We start from the raw sequence: 16,656 nt of genomic DNA on the forward strand, positions 1-16,656 counted from the left end.
TTCTTTGCCTCGGTGTCACTTTCTTTACAGTTGCAAGGCTATTTGGTTGGACGCCAGCTTTAACAGCACGCAAGATTTCCAGAATGCATCTTTCAGCCAGGAGAACAAGATAGATTTTTACTGGCTTACGAGCAATAAAAAAGTAATGTATTTCTGGCTATTTAGATAGTGACGTGGCTAAAACAAACGCCTTTGTTTTCAGCAGCTGCTAACAATACCTGTAGGGAGCTGTTCCCAAGGCAGTTATCTCTGGCACTGGCAGCAGGAGGATGTAAACAGCATGTATCAAGTTAATGGAAAACGTTGAGCAGCCAGCTCTGAAAGGAACTGTGTTTAGCCGGGCCTCTCTCGCGGGGATTGCCTCCTCACGTGGAGCAGCAGGAGCGGCTTTCCGAGGGCAGCTCTTCCTGGGTGCGGACAGCCCCGGCTCCGCTGCAGTGCGTAGCCCCGTGGGTGCACAGGGAGCTGGAGGCAGTGAGCCGTGCAGAGGATGAGGTTACCGTCACTGTATCCGAGCTCGGGGTCAGCACTGAGCTAACACGCTGTGCGCTCCCAGCCCGGAGCTGGCTCGTGTCTGGCTAGGTCAGAGCCAACGCGTGAGCGTCTGCATCCGTCCACACAGACGTAGCCTAAGATGAGAAAGATAGCGGTGGGTTATTTTGAATGACATAGTCCGGACTTGTACGCTGTGGGAGGCGTGATGGGAACTCTTTCTGTCTTCCCTGATAATTTAATGAGCTGTTGTAATGAGGGATGCACTGAGCCCCTCATTTGTATGCAGTTCCCACATGAGATGTGAATATTAAATTCCTTTAAGTATGAATCAGCACCTCTCTCCTACTCCCACAGCTCCTTCCCCTATCTCTCAATCTCTACCAGCTCCGCAGCCCCAGATTCCCCCTCGGTCCCCCAGGCTCTCCCACTTCACTGTCACCTCAGCAGCCATCAAAGGAGACAGATGCGCCTCTGATCGCGATCACAAGCACCAGCCGTTCGGCAGAACAAAGCTGGAGAAAAGGTCTCGTGTCTTTCTCAAAACCGACTGCAACCCAGCTACCCCCGTGGCCTCTTTCTTTGGGAAAATTTCATGACATGGGAAATTAAACCTACGGGGCAACGCTGTCTCTGACAGCTGGTAGTTTAAGTAATGAATTGGTAATTATAAACCCTTTTGAAATAAAAATGAAGTTTAAGAAAACATAAACTTTTGAGACACACCTTTTGATGGTGAAGGGCTTTCCCACGTAGATTCCATCAGCAGCCATCACTCAGCGCTGGCAGACAGCAGGTGCTTGCCGCTCCACACGGGGAGAGACACACTCACCAAACGAGAAAAGTCAGGGGCTAAACAAGTTTGCAAATAGCAGCGATTCCAGTCCAAAAATCATTTCCATAGCAGAGGGGAGGAAGTGCTCCCTGAGGACAAGGAGGCTGGCTGGCTTTCATTTTTTCCGACCCATAGATGTTCTTTTTTTTTTTAAGCATCAAGGCAGGAAAAATTATGGGAGAATGGGATGGCATGTGAAAATTCAGAATTGCAGTGTAGAAATCACCACCTGCTCCTGCAAAACAGGCTAGTCTTTATTTCCAAAGCCCTGGGAGCTGTAAACCAGGATTTCTCAATAAAGTGTGCTAAGCTAAAAGGCATGAAGATAGTGACAGATCCAGACTTGTTAGTGCCATGAACATTTGTCTTGGCCACATCATGCAATGTATACACAAAGTGCTGCATCTACCACCTAATACCTTCCACGTTATACCCAGACATGTGCAGGAAGCCCTGCCTCAGGAACATTCAGAAACTAAAGACAAATTGCATGTCCTAGTACAAAAACAAACCCAGCATTTTAAAAGCCAGAATTTCTGCTGTGAAGTCTGTCCTTTTTGGATTTTCCCACAGTCACCTACACTCAGATTCCAGTTGCCGAAGACCTCCAGGACCAAAGCCAGAAGCGTAACAGGAAAGAGAAGTATAAAGCTCATGCCCAGTAAATGGGAACTTTATTAAACTACCAAGTTACTCCGAAATGTATAAATGTTCCATTAAATACATTCAGTTTTCTTTTACACAGATTTATAGAAACTTATTTACATATTCCAAACACATTTAAATTATTTTTTCAAGCTTACTACCAATAAAAGTTTTTTTTGTTTTGTTTTGTTTTTAATAAAGGAGAAGAGTTGATCATCTGCTTTTGCAGATGTGCATACATACACACAGATACAAATAAGGAAAAGGGAGATTTTTTTTTTCTTTTAAATCTAACCCACAAGGGAGGCAGCATCCAAAAAGCTTATAGGGTTTCAAGCAAAAATTCACCCTTACCAAAAAGTGGGCTATACAAATTCTCCCTGTGGGACAGACTCAAACAAGAAGCCCTATGTAATACTTGATGGTGTTTGGGTATGGTGTCTGCAATAAGAATTGCTGGTATAAAGGAAGCAGTAAGGGCCTCTTGCCAAATTCAAAGTACAAAGGTAGCTGTCCCTGATACTATCCCATGAGAAGCATGTGAGCAATCCAGAGGCTCTTTCTCATTCCAGCACCGAGGGATAGAGCAGACAAGCAAATCTACCATTAGTAAGTCAATGCCACTTGTCTGAAGAGATTTTCCTTTTATTTTATTCTTAAATGAGGCTTCATTTGTAAGCAGGTAAAAAGGCAACTCTTTAAATAAGATGCTTAGGAGAACAATGATAAGTTTCCTCACCTACACACTTTTCCCTTAGGAAGATGCATAGCACGCTGAACAAGTTTTCCCTCATTCTCTGTACCTTAGTCTGGTAAGATGTTAAAATTTGTATCTGCAGGAAAAAGAGCTGTTTTTGTTTTGTAAAAAGCTCATCAAATACTAGTTTAAGTCATCCTTTGGAGTCTTTAAACATTAAAAACCACATTTGAAGCAACCAAGGAAGTCTACAAAAACATTGTCATGCGTAAGCTCTGTGTTTCATGCTAAATATTCCTGTTGACAAGGAGAGGAAGAGGAGGAGGCAGGGAAACTGATGGCTCAATCAGAGCCATTGCAACATTCAAGTAATTTGGTAGTAGATAAACCAGTGGAAACATGGAATAGTACGAAAGTGCTCGGCACTACAACGCAGCCTTCAAGACTTGAACTGCAAACATCCTTGATATGTATCATAAATATATGGCACTTCTGTATGACCCAAAGCTGGCAAGTTTGCTTGTGACTAAAACAAGTCAGATGAGGAGTAGTCATCATCGCAATGGTTATTGATGGCCCTTCCAGCAGGCACAGCCTCCGGCTGTGCTACCCGGTGCAGCACCAGCCGTATCTACTTGTGCATGCAAGACAACACTGCCACATTCTTGGAGAATAAGCCTCCTGGCCAGCAGAAAGTTTTCTCCAGACACACGTACACATTCATAAAACATGCTATAAATTCTTCAGTGAGGTTAAAGACAGCCACAAACAGAAAATATCCCATTTTACTATTTTTTGGCCAGCAGTTCCCAGTCTGTCCAATTGCCAGCAATGGACTTTGCAACAGGCAAAAAAGAGTTCCTGAATCCGAGGCAGTAGAAGCAACGAAAAGCACAATCACCCACGTTCATTTTCAGTACTGTTCCACAGGATTCACTTTAACATCAAATAAGGAACCGACCAGCACAAACGCTTGAGTCTTAGGAATAATCTTATGTACATAAAAACTGGCCTTTATCCATGTTTTCTGTCACAACGCGTTTCATCTTGTAGTTTAACTGCTTTAAAATTTTTGGCTTTTGGTGACCTTCTATACGATAAATACTCAAAGACTTGCTGTTACACTCTTATTCCATAACAGTAGCTTCAAATACATTCAAATTCATAAAAAAAGGATTTAGACCAGAACACAAGTAGTTGCCCTTTTCCAGTGGTGTGCGGTACTTTAAAGAGCACATGATGTTGCTTATCAGCAATGTTACCGTTTTAAGGAGTTCCACGACACAGACATCCAGTGCTTGAACAAGTGTTCACATTCCAAGATTCACAAAACCTCTCCCTTACTTCAGTAACGGCTTTAGTATTTTACCTATTGTGGTCCGGTTTGCATCTTTCAGTTTAAGAGAGGACTTTTCCTCCGTTCCCTGTTCTTTTGCTGAAGGCTCCACTTTTGTGCTGACAGTGTCTCCTTGGAGGAGGCTTCTCCCAACCACTCTGGCACTATTTGCTCTCTTTAAAGTACTGCCTCCGTTCTCCTTTGGACTCATCTCATCAGAGGTCGCTGCTGGCTTCGCTTTAGGCAGCCTCTGGGACACAGACCTTGTGATGGTTGGAGGTCTGGATGAGCTGGATAGATCCACTTTTGCACGCTTTGAAGAAGAAGCCACTGTATTCCTTGCAAAGCTGGGGACGGCGGATGGTGTTTTGGGAACACTGACTGGGGCAACTTTGGTGTCATCTGTAGGGGTCTGTGGTTTTACGCTGGAGCGACAGATCTTTATTTCATCTGTCTTTGATTTTACAGTACTCCTAATAGGTTTAGAGACAGGCTTCTTGAGAGCGACTCTGTCCCTCTCAAAATGAGCACTGCTTGAGGTCACAGTCCCCCTCTGTAACTTTGGCTCTTCTACTGACATGCTGTGCCTGTAAGGACTTCTTGGCAGTGTGTCGGTTGTGCCTCGGACAGAGCTGCGACGAGACAGACGACTCTCCACTGTACTAGTTTCACGAGGTGCCGGCTTGGCTTCAGGCTTTTTCACACTGCTTGGTGCTTTGTTAGACCGAGAAATAGGCACCACTTTCCTCATACTTTCATTCTCAGAGGCATTCAAAGTTCTTACAGGTCTGGAAGAAGCTGTGTGGCTTGGGCGAGTGCCACTGGATTTTGAGGAACTTGGAGATCTATCCTTTAGAGAGTTTCTCTTTGGTCCTACCGCATCCTTATTTTTTATGGACTTTTCTTTAGAAAGCACATGCTTGCTGTTGGCATCATCCTTATCATTTGTGGAAGTGTGAGGAGACAGATCCTTGGCAGACGCAGTATTCAGGTTTGAGAAGAGCGTTCTAGACCTGTACTGAGCACCACTCACAGAAGAACGTGCTTTGCCAGCCTCACTTCTTACTTCGTTGCCTACCGATTTGAAATCATTTCCCTCTTCAGAGTCCAGCGTCAAAGAACAGTCAGTCGTAGTATCCGACACGTAGAACATTGGCCCATCTTCCCTACTTCCAGAACCACTTGTATCCATAGACATGGGGCTGTTGCTGCTGGGCTCTGAAGCTTCGCTCTTGCAACCCACTGCCTTGGCTTTATGGTCATGAGCCTCTCTGGAGCTCCTGCAAGCTGGAGGCAAGTCATCATCAGCAGTGCTAAGGGAATGCAAGCTTAGATCATCTAGAGTCTCCAAGTCTGTCCCACCAACATCCTCTAAGTATATTAGAGGTGTATCTTCTGCGGGCTTTGCTCCTTGAATATCAAACTTACGTAATCCTTTAACAAGTTCGTGCTCCTCAATTGCCAGGGCCAGAGCGTTTATGTCAGCGGACTCCTCACAGGAGGCATTCGAAGTGTGCATGTTGTAGTTGGTGCTTCTCAGTGGGTAACGGGCACCAGGACCGGCTGAGCCAGCGAAGTGACTGGACTGTGCTGGGGGCAACTGCAGGACGTCACCGCTTTTCACTTTGGTTTCAGACTGCTGGTGCAAGTGCAAGGTATTTAAGTTGAGATCTCTAGTTTCTTTGGATTCAGTCCAGGCCACGTTGGGTCTTGCTTGTCGGGTGTTTGCACGGGGAAGGCTGTTAAACTTGTTTGGATCCTCATCTTTTGAGATTTCCAGGAAACTCTGCAGCTCCCTGTCTGCAGTAATCCCCAGAGAAAGTCGAGAACGTCTAGAATTGGGGTTTCTGTATGAAGGGCTTTGAGGTCTTTGCTGCAAGAAGGGAAGAAACTCCTCAAGTCCTTTTTTGGCCAACATTTCCACATCATTTTCACTGCTGCTCCGTCCAAAGCTCCCAAGCTCTCCAGCTGCCCATGATCGACGCTTCTCCTCCAGCTCCTTTCGCCTTTGCAGATGATGAAGTTCCTGAATCTCTCGTTCCCTGTTTTCCTGATGAAGAAACGCATAAATCCGTGTTACAGAGGACAGTGCCCTACACATGAGAACAAGTTACCCTGCTTTATCTTTCCCTTTATTTCTTCCTATCCAAGTTAGTTCCTTCTGCCATCACCCTCCCTCCACCCCCAATACATACAACCCCGTGGCAATCACAGTCTGCAATCATTAACCATACGGGCAGCAGTTCCCTGTAACTAATGCTGGAGGCACATCAGTCTGGTCAGCATAAGCAAAAAAACGCACAGGTTTCTGCACAGCCTAAGAACATGACCTGTCAAACCCAAGCAGATGTCAAGTGCACTCAAAGAGTCCCTGCTATATATGGAGAGCTTGAAATCTGCTTGCAGTATGTTTAGAGTTGGCAGTCTTATCTGGTGAGTAAACTTCCACCTGAGCATTACATATTTTACGACAAACTTGTCTGATGAGCACATAGCCAATGTGTTCCTTCCACTGTCTCCCATATTACAACAATTGCAATTGGAGCAGCAAGCAGAGTTTCTATGGGGTGCTACTTAGCTCCAACTTGAGCATAACAGATAGGAAATTTTATGAGAAGACATTACCTACTTCCATATGAAAGCAAATGAAAAAGTTTATACAATGCCTCATTATCATTACTTAGACATCAACTGATACCACTCAAGGACCATTAATAAATGCCTCATTCCAGATTTGGATCTCTTGTTCACTTAAAAAATTGATAACTACTGCTCAGAAATCGCCCAGGGCAGGTTGGAGATTTTGCTAATGAAGCTACTGGGTTCTGGTTTAGAAAGCAGCAGTTTGCATTTGAAAGACAACACAGGAACACCTTTCTGCTATAAAATCATTGTCAGTGGATTATTATGAACGTCAACATTTTAACTGTCACCTCTACACTTCAGATTTAATTTAGGTGCAACTTCAGTTGACCTTTCCAGGTTATTTTCTGAAATGGAGAACCTGGTTTTCTAGAGTCAGTACAGCCGTAGCAAAAGAAAGAAGAGAAAGGGCTAGTCTTGACAGAGGATTCAAAAATTACATAATTTTCCAGCATGTTGTTAAGTCTGCCCTCAGCAAGCCTGTATGACACACTGTTTAAAAAAACACACCTCTATTTGTCTGAAGCACTGTCTAGTTTGATTTTCCCATTGTTGTGACAACAGAATTGCTGCACAACTATAAACAGTTGCCTGAAAGCTTTCAGTAAACAAAAGGCTAATGGTGAAACTCCTTTTGATGAATGGGTTGATCTACACCTCTTAAAGTGGATTTGAGGTGACACTGGGCTGTGAAAGATAAGATGCATTAAAGACCTCAGAAACCCAAACAGCTCTGAAAGGAAAAAGAAAAAACTTGCTTTTCAGGAAGAATGTCTGTGACAGGGAGCTTTCTTTCACAGACATGGAATTACAGAATTAATTCTTGCCTAATGCTAAAGCTTAACTTTAAATATCCCATTGTAAAGAGAAATAGTTAAAAATAGTTGTAGATACTACTTTCGTCTTCCATATTAGACACAGAACATTTTAACCTCACCCAAAGCATGCTTCTGGAGATTTTATTCACATGAAAAACCTATTTTAAGCCCATAGAGCCATGTTCCAAAATTGCAAAAAAAAAAAAAAAAAGTTTTAACATTTGAAATACGTGCACTTGGCTATCGTGTGTAAGCCATCTTTTTATACTGCTGCCTGTGCTGTCCACATATTACACTGAGCAGAACTGCAGTCTCTATTCTAAATTGTTCCTTTAATTTTGTAGGGACATAGGTAATCCACATGAAATACCTAGGAAGTAAATCTTTTCAATAGTCACAAATAAAAGACTAATTTGTCATTATTTTAGAGTGTGATTACTACAGAGAGAGGAAGGGAGATCCCCATGGGACTCTGCAGTAATAGCTATTCATCAACCACTTGTAATGTGTGATTATGAATTAAATCCCCAACCCCGAATAGTTGAACACGTCCTTCATGAATGCACAAAGTCACCTCTCACTGAAATGTCTGCAGCAGTTACCACCGTTTATATCTGTATAATATTCACATGCATAACTACACGCCGCCTTGGGTGGTAAACGGTAGGTAAATAACGGGACAGTGAGCATGTTAACTGAACATCCTCTTAGCTTGCTATAATCAAGAATGTTCGCCTCTCTCTTCTAAAGCTCTTATGCAAAGTGCTGTAAAATGTGGATTGCATAAGGCAGAAAAAATAAATAAATTTCTGGATCCATCTAATTAATGCTATTTATAACGTCCTAAAAATGATTTGTAATGACAGTCAGACTTTTCTCATTCAAAATTGTAACCAATGCTGATACTGCTCCTTGCCTATGCTCATCTTAGCATACTTGAATGATTTGGGACCAGTTCAAGGTATGCAGTTAGTTATCCACCATATAGCAATTATCAGCCTTCTCACCAAAGGAGCAGGAAGAAGCCCACATACAAGCAGGCCTACAGGCTACCCTGACATAACACCTCAATGGTCTGGTCAGCCTGAGCAGAAGATGCAGAACAGGACAAGAGCTGATGACTTGACAGTGGGACTGCATACTGGGCTGAGCAGGTTGACCATTTCCATGGCAGTTTGCTGTAGCCATTCTGGCAAATATATCAAATACCACCAGATATGAAATGTCCCTTAGGCAGAAAACAAGTAACTTAATCCACGTGGGCCAGCATTTATTTCAAACAAGTGAGAATCTCATTCGGTGCTTAACAGCCTTACTGCAAGTTTAACAGTGCTTACCTTAACAGCCTTGTTGAATCTAATGCAGAAGTCCCTGAATATCTGGAAACATTCATCCAACTTCATAGTTTCTTTGTCCTCACAGAAAAAGTCAATGAGAGCGTTTCCTTCCTTTTGCAATTCCCGTTTCTGGTGTTCAAGCTCTTTTAGATGCCTTACAGCAAACTGTAGCAAAAAACACAGCAGCATGAACTAGACAGAAAAATTAAAGTCCCAACAGGTGATGTAAATATTAGGAATTTAAGAAAACCACTTTCCATCCTAGAAGCTGTTACAGAGCCCCGGAAATTAAGACTTTACGGGAAAACTCCTCCTAACAAAACAAAACTTCTTGTCATTTCAGCAAAGTGAGTAAGGAAGGTCAAGGAAAATGCATCAATCAAAATGTAAATACCAGTGACTAGGATACAAACCAGGCAAAAGTTCAAAAGCCCTTGAACTGACATAGAGCTTTAATTCTCAGTTGAGTAAAACCAAAGGCTGTACTACTGGTGGACCACTTTGGAGCTCCCACAAAGCTCTACATGCCTTATTTCCCTATTTTCCCTGCAACTTTCAACTCAGTTGAAATGGGTTAGGTCTTCCTACTTTTCTCAAAAATTTCATGAATAAATTCAGGGATATACATCATACGATCCACTGCTTCATGAGCTGAACTTAGACCACCACCACCACAACAACAAAAAGGCTTTCATGCCAGACAGGTTGGAGTAGATTGTTGGAAAAAAAAATCAGGAGAAAGACAGTAAGACTGTGGTTAGACTTTCAGCAGCAGAACTACTTAAAACAATTTCAGTAGTTGCTCCTATGTCTCCCCTATACGTATCACCAGCCATTCACTCCCATCCTTGCATGAGCCCACATCTGAGAACACATCTGACTCAAGGTAACGTGGGGAGAAAGTTAATTTCCAGACAAATCTGTTCTGACACTGTCCACCTCATGATCACCTAAATGCTTTTTATATTGCAGCACTGGAGTGTGAATAGGCAGCTGGAGGCACTGGTAACCATTTAGGACAACCCCACCTGCCAGAAAGTTACTTGCCAAATTTATGCCAGTAGGGTAGGAACAAATCTGACTTGTTAGCATTCAGACAAAAAAAAAAAGCTGGATAGAAGATAAACTGGACAATTGACAAGAGCATACATAGAAAATTAGTTCCTCCCACATATTTCAGTAATTTATTCATAAGGATGAGATAATGAAAGCTGACTTTCAATCAGCTTGGTTATCATCTGCAATTTAAAAACAAAAACCGGAAGTGTTTGTGTAAGGTATGTATTTGTAAAATTATTTTTTCCCAACATTTTTTTGGAATGTGGCCTAAACAAGGTTGTAGCGTTACGTAAAACCATCCATTAAATTAAAAAAAAAATCTCAAACATGTCAGAACAGAACATTAAAGAGTCTGGGTGCAATGGATAAAAGCCAATAATTCAGAGTGAATGAGGACAGCTATTTCAATCTTAACCTGCCTCTTTCTTCATCAGCTTCACATCTCCTGTAAAACTACAGGACTATTAACTACACTTGCAAGTTGAAAACCAGGGTGGGTTAAGTTCCAGTTCCAACGCCTGCTTTTTCACTTTTAATAACTATCTATAGCATGAAACAGAAAAAAAAAAAAAAAAAAAAAAAAAAACACATTTAATTGAAGCATAATACATACTTCTCCAGGCATCACCCGGAAAATACCAAGAACTCTGCTTCAAAGCTAAGCGCTCTGCTTCAAAGTTAAGTGCTATACACATTCATGCTTATGAAGTCACTGCGATAGGAAAAAAGAAAAGGAGAGCCTACCACGAAGTAATGGTATGGCTTAGAATAATACACTCTGTGTGAAGGGCAAATTAGTACAGAAAACAGCCCCTTAGCATGCAAGCTGCTAACAATATCTCTCCAGTCACCTAACAATCAGGATTAATATGCATAGCACAGCCTCAGCAAAAACTGGCATGATCCAATATAACATCACAGCTGCCCGAAGTGCAGTAGCTGCGCGTTAAGTACAAAACCAGAGATCAGTCCCAATTGTCTTATATTTTAACTACAGATCTCCAACAGTCATTTCACATGCAACAAACACGCTTGCCTAACAAGCCTCAGCCAATGCACACTCAACATCCCTCCCGGTAAAAATACAGCCTTTCCAACACTCTTGACAAACAGCATATATTTGGAACGCCTTCATACAACCAACAGGGTAGACATATTAAAACAATGTTTCTGTTTATTAACTTGTCCACAAAAATTACGTTGAGCTGAGGAATGTTACTGCATTCAGGTGATAACACATTAACACAGATATCCTACAAACCTGCAGAAAGCTTTCCATCTGGTAAAAGAGTTTCGGGTCTCGTCGAATGCTATCTTTAACCGATCTTGCTTTAAAAGACAGTGACTGAAGCTCTGCTTCTAAATTATCAATGGATAACCTAAAAAAAATGCATATACAGAGAATACTTATCAGTGAGAAAGAGTTGCCCCTAGGTTACCCACAACATGCATCAAAAATGGATGTTTAACATAAGGTGCAAGCTGGCTTTTAAACAAGACCTGCCTGTTCAAGAACTCTTTCCAGAGTATAAATCGAAAGTTAGGAGAGAGATAAGCACATTTCTTCTTATTTGCAACCTGAAAAGATTCCCATGGGGTGTGGTTTCACAAGTAACTCGAGCCAGTCCTACCCAGCCTTACCGCCTGAAAGTGCAATGCCACCCTGCCCGAGTGCTCCTTTTTTCTCCCTGTGGCCTGTGCTAGCTGCTAGCACTCATTTTCTAGATACAGCCATATCTGGGAACTGAAAATTAATCCAAGGAAAGGAAAAAACAATTTGCTTCCAGATGGATCATGTCCTTGGTCCACCTGACTACGTTACTGTTTAAGAGCCAAAGCTGGCACAAAAGGGGGTCAGAAGGGACTGTCAGCCAGGACTGCCCATTTTGGCAACAGCATGAGGCATCATGAAATTGCAGGTTACGGTCTTCTAAGTTGTCACAGCAATGCAGCCCACACAGTCTCGACCCTGCAGTCGTAACATTTCATCCTTCTACCACATAAAGCAGCAGAGCTGCTCCTGTTTTTAGGCAAAAGGAACTCAACAAACAGAAGACCACAGGAAAGAGCTCTCATCTGATGTAATTTAAGTCTTATCCTGGGAGAGGCATTTTCCATAGGATGGGAGCTTCCACCCAAATCCCTCAGTCACTTTGAGGGTAAACACTTCTAAACCCATGACATTTCCTCCACAAGGAAATTGAGCTCTGTCTGGAGTTGAAGCACCACTATTTCCAAAACGGTAAAAATTAACAACTGCACATATGCTCCTAACTACACTGAATTCACCCGCAGAGAGACTTCAAAACAGTAAGGCTGAAGATCTGTGGCAGACTGACTGAAGTACACATGGCAGAACATGGTGACAGCATGTATAAATGAATATAACGTGTGTTGTGTTTTCTCTGCTTACTTCATCTCCAGAGGTTAGCTCCCTGCTCTGGGAAGATCATAGGTGTTTTTGCAAATGAGAAAAAGTGTACATGATACAGGCTATATTTTTCTGCCTGTGAAAGAGGAGGATGAAGGACTACAAGGAAAGAAGGTGAGATAATAAAAAATAAAGTACATAATGGAAGTTGTTTTAACATGCTCTAATTGGAAGGATTTATGAGCAACTTGTACATGACAGTTGTCTCTAATACTGATCTTCCTCACACCCAATGGTAAGACATGTATTTCATTTTGTTTCATTTTCCTGTAGAGTGCATTCCATGAATAGATTTCAGCAAGAGTTACAACAGAAGATTTTCAGCATTAACAAATGTGATCAAAGAACCAAACGGCTAGAAAAATATCACCAGTTTTCAGATTCTGCCTGTTCCCCTGCCTGTAGTTTGCCAGGGGGCTTGGATGCCGAGGGAAGCTACATTCCCCAGTAGGCCACGAGGCAGACTGCCAAGAAGGTGTGTGGGTTGGATGGCAGAGAGCCACACAGGTGGTCCATCAAAAATTTTCTGATTAGCTCCATGGCCACTCCTTTCTCCAGAAGGTTTCAGAGTCCTTTGCAGACATGACTTAATTCTGCATCAGATATAAGAGCTTGGATCCATTTTACAACTGGGAAAATAATGTAAATGGATTGCCCAAAGCTCAAGGAGTAAGGAAGTAGCAAAACTGGGAGTAGAACTCCAGGATCACTAGCTTCCAGGTTTGTGCTTTAGATCACAACATCTCACAAAAGCAAGTAGAGTTATCAACGTATGAATCAGGTTCAGTTTAAAATTATGCAGCTAGAGATGTTGAGATGAAAACACAGAGCCCCAAATCCTTCAGATTTTCCACCTGACAGAAATGGAGAAGCAAACCAAATATCAAAACACATCTAATACAAGCCATGGCCAGCACTTGTATCTGGAACCACACTTGGAAGCCTGCTCTGAGACAGATGAAAATTGGTTTAAAGAAAAACAGTAATGTGCTTTAGCACGATCTCTTAAAAAGTAGCATCCATGCGCATGTTATTTGACAGAGACAAAACTACAAAACACCTCTGGAGATCGTGTCATAAAAAACCTTATACCTGAAGGCACATTGCAGGCATATTTCTGCTAGCAAATGGAAATGAAGCCCTCAAAGCTATAGTAAACATTTGTAAAGATCTCAGTTTTTGTGCCAAGATTTCTCTGAATGAGCCTCATTGCTCCACAAATAAAAAAGTTCCAAGTCACAGCCTAACCTTAAGTTTTCAATTTTCTTTTGGCTTACCTGGCAGCATCATGAACATCCCTAATTTTTTCTGAAAAGTTGAGAAGAGCAGCATCTTTCTTTTGGGCTTCCTGAAGCAAACAGAACAAAACCAAAACACACACAACCCATTAACATTCCATTACCATGCCAAAGTACCTAAGTCCAACAGTTCTAAAGCCTCTGGGAGGACATTTAAAGTTTTGTCTCCTGCACTGTTTTCCTTCCTGTGCAATCCTAACACAATCGAGCAGAGGACACCACTTAAAAGAAAGGCAGGGATGAGAACTAGAAACATTAAACAAGAGCTTCCATTTCGCAGTCCACAGCAATAGCTGCTTCTGCCAGTGAACCCAAGTCACATTAATAGGGAATGCTAGGGAAAGAACAATTTACTGATGCCTGTTGTTTGAGCAGATACAATGTTTCCTGCACAAACATCAATTAATACCCCATTGTTTGCTGACTAGAAATCTGTTAAGCCAGTTTGTACACAGATAACCAAAGTCACATATGGAAGCATTTAAATTCTCTCCTTTCTAAAATTAAGAAGTTTGAAAGAAAGGAAAAATAACTAAAAAAAATAAGTCTGCTGCAGCTTTAAAAATACTTGTCAGTCACCAAAGGTGAAAAAACAAAAACAAACAAACAAAACATGTTGATGAAAAGATTCAGTAGGATGATTAAAAGAGTACTTATCAAAAGAAGTCACTTCTACATTATAAGAATTCAGGACAGTAAGAGAAAAAGGTAAGCTCCTACATGAGATTAAAAAAAAACGAGTTTTCAATGGATTTCTGGATAGGTTGACCAGACATAGAAAAAACAGTGAACTTTGTGTAAGGAGGAGAAAATAAGAGGATCAAAGCCTTAAACAAGCCACTTTTTCTGAGACACACGGCTCCTATTGTCAATCATCTATGGCTTTAGATTTACATCAGTTACTTATACCAACAAAATAGCTTTTATATACCAGAGCAACAAAATGCAGCAGGCTCATCCCAGGTTTGTTTGCTTTTGTGTCCGCCAGCTTGAGCAGTGACGACAGTTTAAATCCAACAGCATTGCCAGCATAACCTCCCTAAAAAGAAGGAAACAGCTGAGGTGTGTGGCATAAATGGACTGCAATACTAACAATGAAGTTTGGTCAATCAGCCATCCTCATTTTAGATGTCACTTACCGCATTCATAATATTCCCAGCCTGGAGGACCAAGTGCAATATGGAATGCAGCTCCTCACAAGTCATTAACTCTGTAAGGAACAGAAAATTGCTGTCTAATAATTGTTTACAAATACACGTACACTTACCGAACTGCTCTTCACATCAAGTTTTTAAAGATGGTGATTTTTATTTTAACAGGATCTACTGTGAATTGAAAGGTCATGGGAAAAAAAAAAGTCCCATATAATTCAAAGTCACAAGTACAGTTGGCAAACCTCAAGTATATGTTCAGACTTCAGTTTTGCAAGTGTAGTATTTCCAAGGCAACCCCCAGTAGCTCACAAAACATTTGGGGCCTAATCCTGCAATGTGCAAAGTATCTTATGCAAGTATCCTCACAACCTACTAAATTCAGTGTGAGGCAAATGTTCTGCACCTCGCAGGATCCGTTGCCATCTGTCAGGATTGGATTTTTGAACAATTATTCTTTTTAGGGAGACTTAGCCATCGGGCCTGAGAAGACATCAGACAATGTTTTAATTTTCCATTCTTATCTCACCCCCATTATGAATCACTATTTTATTTCTATATGACTACCAACTCAGAGTGGCATTTGTTTTACTTCAGTGACATCAAAGATGATTAGCACAAAGTTACATTCAGTGTGAAGCAAAGAGTCAAATGGAATAAAACTGCCACTTAAAGCTTTTCCATCACAGAAGCTTGCTTTGTACACATGCCCTTTTTGCAAAATGCACAGTAGTGTTCCGAGTTTGTACACCTCGTCACCCACCCCACACATGAACAGAAAACAACATGTGTTTAAAAGTCACTGAGCATAGCACCTTAGAAATAAAGACACGGGAATTCAAAATTGCTAAGAGTTAATAAATTAGCATCTCACAAATGGTGTAGTAAACTGAGTAACTGCAAATTCACAAGTCACCTATAAGGCACAAAAATCAATGTGAGCTGTTTTTAATGTAAGGTACTAATAAAAGGTGGAATCCTCTTGATTGCAGTATAAATACTTTTTAAAATTATTTTGCTTCAAAGTTCACATTCTGAAATTTACCCCACATTTAACTGCTCAACACAATTCACTAATCTATCATTTTGGAAGCAGACAGCCCTCGTATCTTTGGATTTCAGTATTAGCAGGATAAAAACATAACTAATTAAGCAGTCTGTGATCTAACAAGCTATAGGTGAGGAAGTAAGGGGGAAGAAAGAGGAGAGAATACAAAAGAGAATACTGAATTTCATAAGGCCAAGGAGAGAAAGCAACGTCTAGAGGTTTTGCATACTAAGAGCCTGCTTAGCGTCACTATGAGATACATCCATTTGCAGGCGAGATGAGAATCCATCAAGCTATTTAGACCATCCTAAGCCTTAGTGGTTATCAGCGTTAGGATTTAAGTAAATATTCTCACAGCTTAATTACAAGGAAAGAAACAGAGTAGATGGGTATAGAAAAGTAGACAGAATTCCTAAACAACTTCAGGCTATCAACAAGCCCTCAAGTGAAAAGACCAAATGGAGAGGAGCGCATGACACAACTGGACTGAAGACAGGGAAGCTCAGTCTGATTTGCATGACTGGCCTGGTGCAGGATCTGGAGACTAAAGTGTCTCCTCTGGAGGGAAAGAATTCATCAGAAAGGTCCTGGGTGAAGGACATGAAGGACAATAGGGAGCGGCTGCTTTTATACATAACATATTCCCCTCACCTATGTCTGTTGCTCAAAACAAAGAACAATGATTTCAAAGAGCTCCCAATAAAAGGCCAAACTCAAACCTCAGCTTAAGGTAAGGGACATTTTCCTGAGTCAGGAAGGACCAGTTCAATCGCCACAGCTGGGAAGAACACACCAGACTTTTCTCCCTTTCCTTTCACTAAAAATGACTATCCTAAGTGCTGGTGCTCATATTTGAATATTTTGAC

General features: G+C 41.5%; 1 protein-coding gene across 2 annotated transcripts in view; it reads right to left on the reverse strand.

Moving 5' to 3' along the window:
• Positions 1–1,984: 1,984 nt before the first annotated feature.
• Positions 1,985–16,656, reverse strand: part of FHDC1 (FH2 domain containing 1) — a 32,506-nt gene continuing 17,834 nt past the window's right edge. For both annotated transcript variants that reach the window (XM_035325366.1, XM_035325367.1), the window contains exons 6-11: positions 14,731–14,801; positions 14,523–14,630; positions 13,571–13,641; positions 11,124–11,241; positions 8,804–8,968; positions 1,985–6,055 (exon numbers count right to left, since the gene is read on the reverse strand). In XM_035325366.1, coding sequence (XP_035181257.1) covers positions 4,010–6,055; positions 8,804–8,968; positions 11,124–11,241; positions 13,571–13,641; positions 14,523–14,630; positions 14,731–14,801 — 2,579 coding nt within the window. In that variant the 3' untranslated portion in view covers positions 1,985–4,009. The remainder of the gene's footprint in view (positions 6,056–8,803; positions 8,969–11,123; positions 11,242–13,570; positions 13,642–14,522; positions 14,631–14,730; positions 14,802–16,656) is intronic.

Source organism: Oxyura jamaicensis, chromosome 4 (genome assembly GCF_011077185.1).
Source record: "Oxyura jamaicensis isolate SHBP4307 breed ruddy duck chromosome 4, BPBGC_Ojam_1.0, whole genome shotgun sequence".
NCBI classification, from domain to species: Eukaryota; Metazoa; Chordata; class Aves; order Anseriformes; family Anatidae; genus Oxyura; species Oxyura jamaicensis.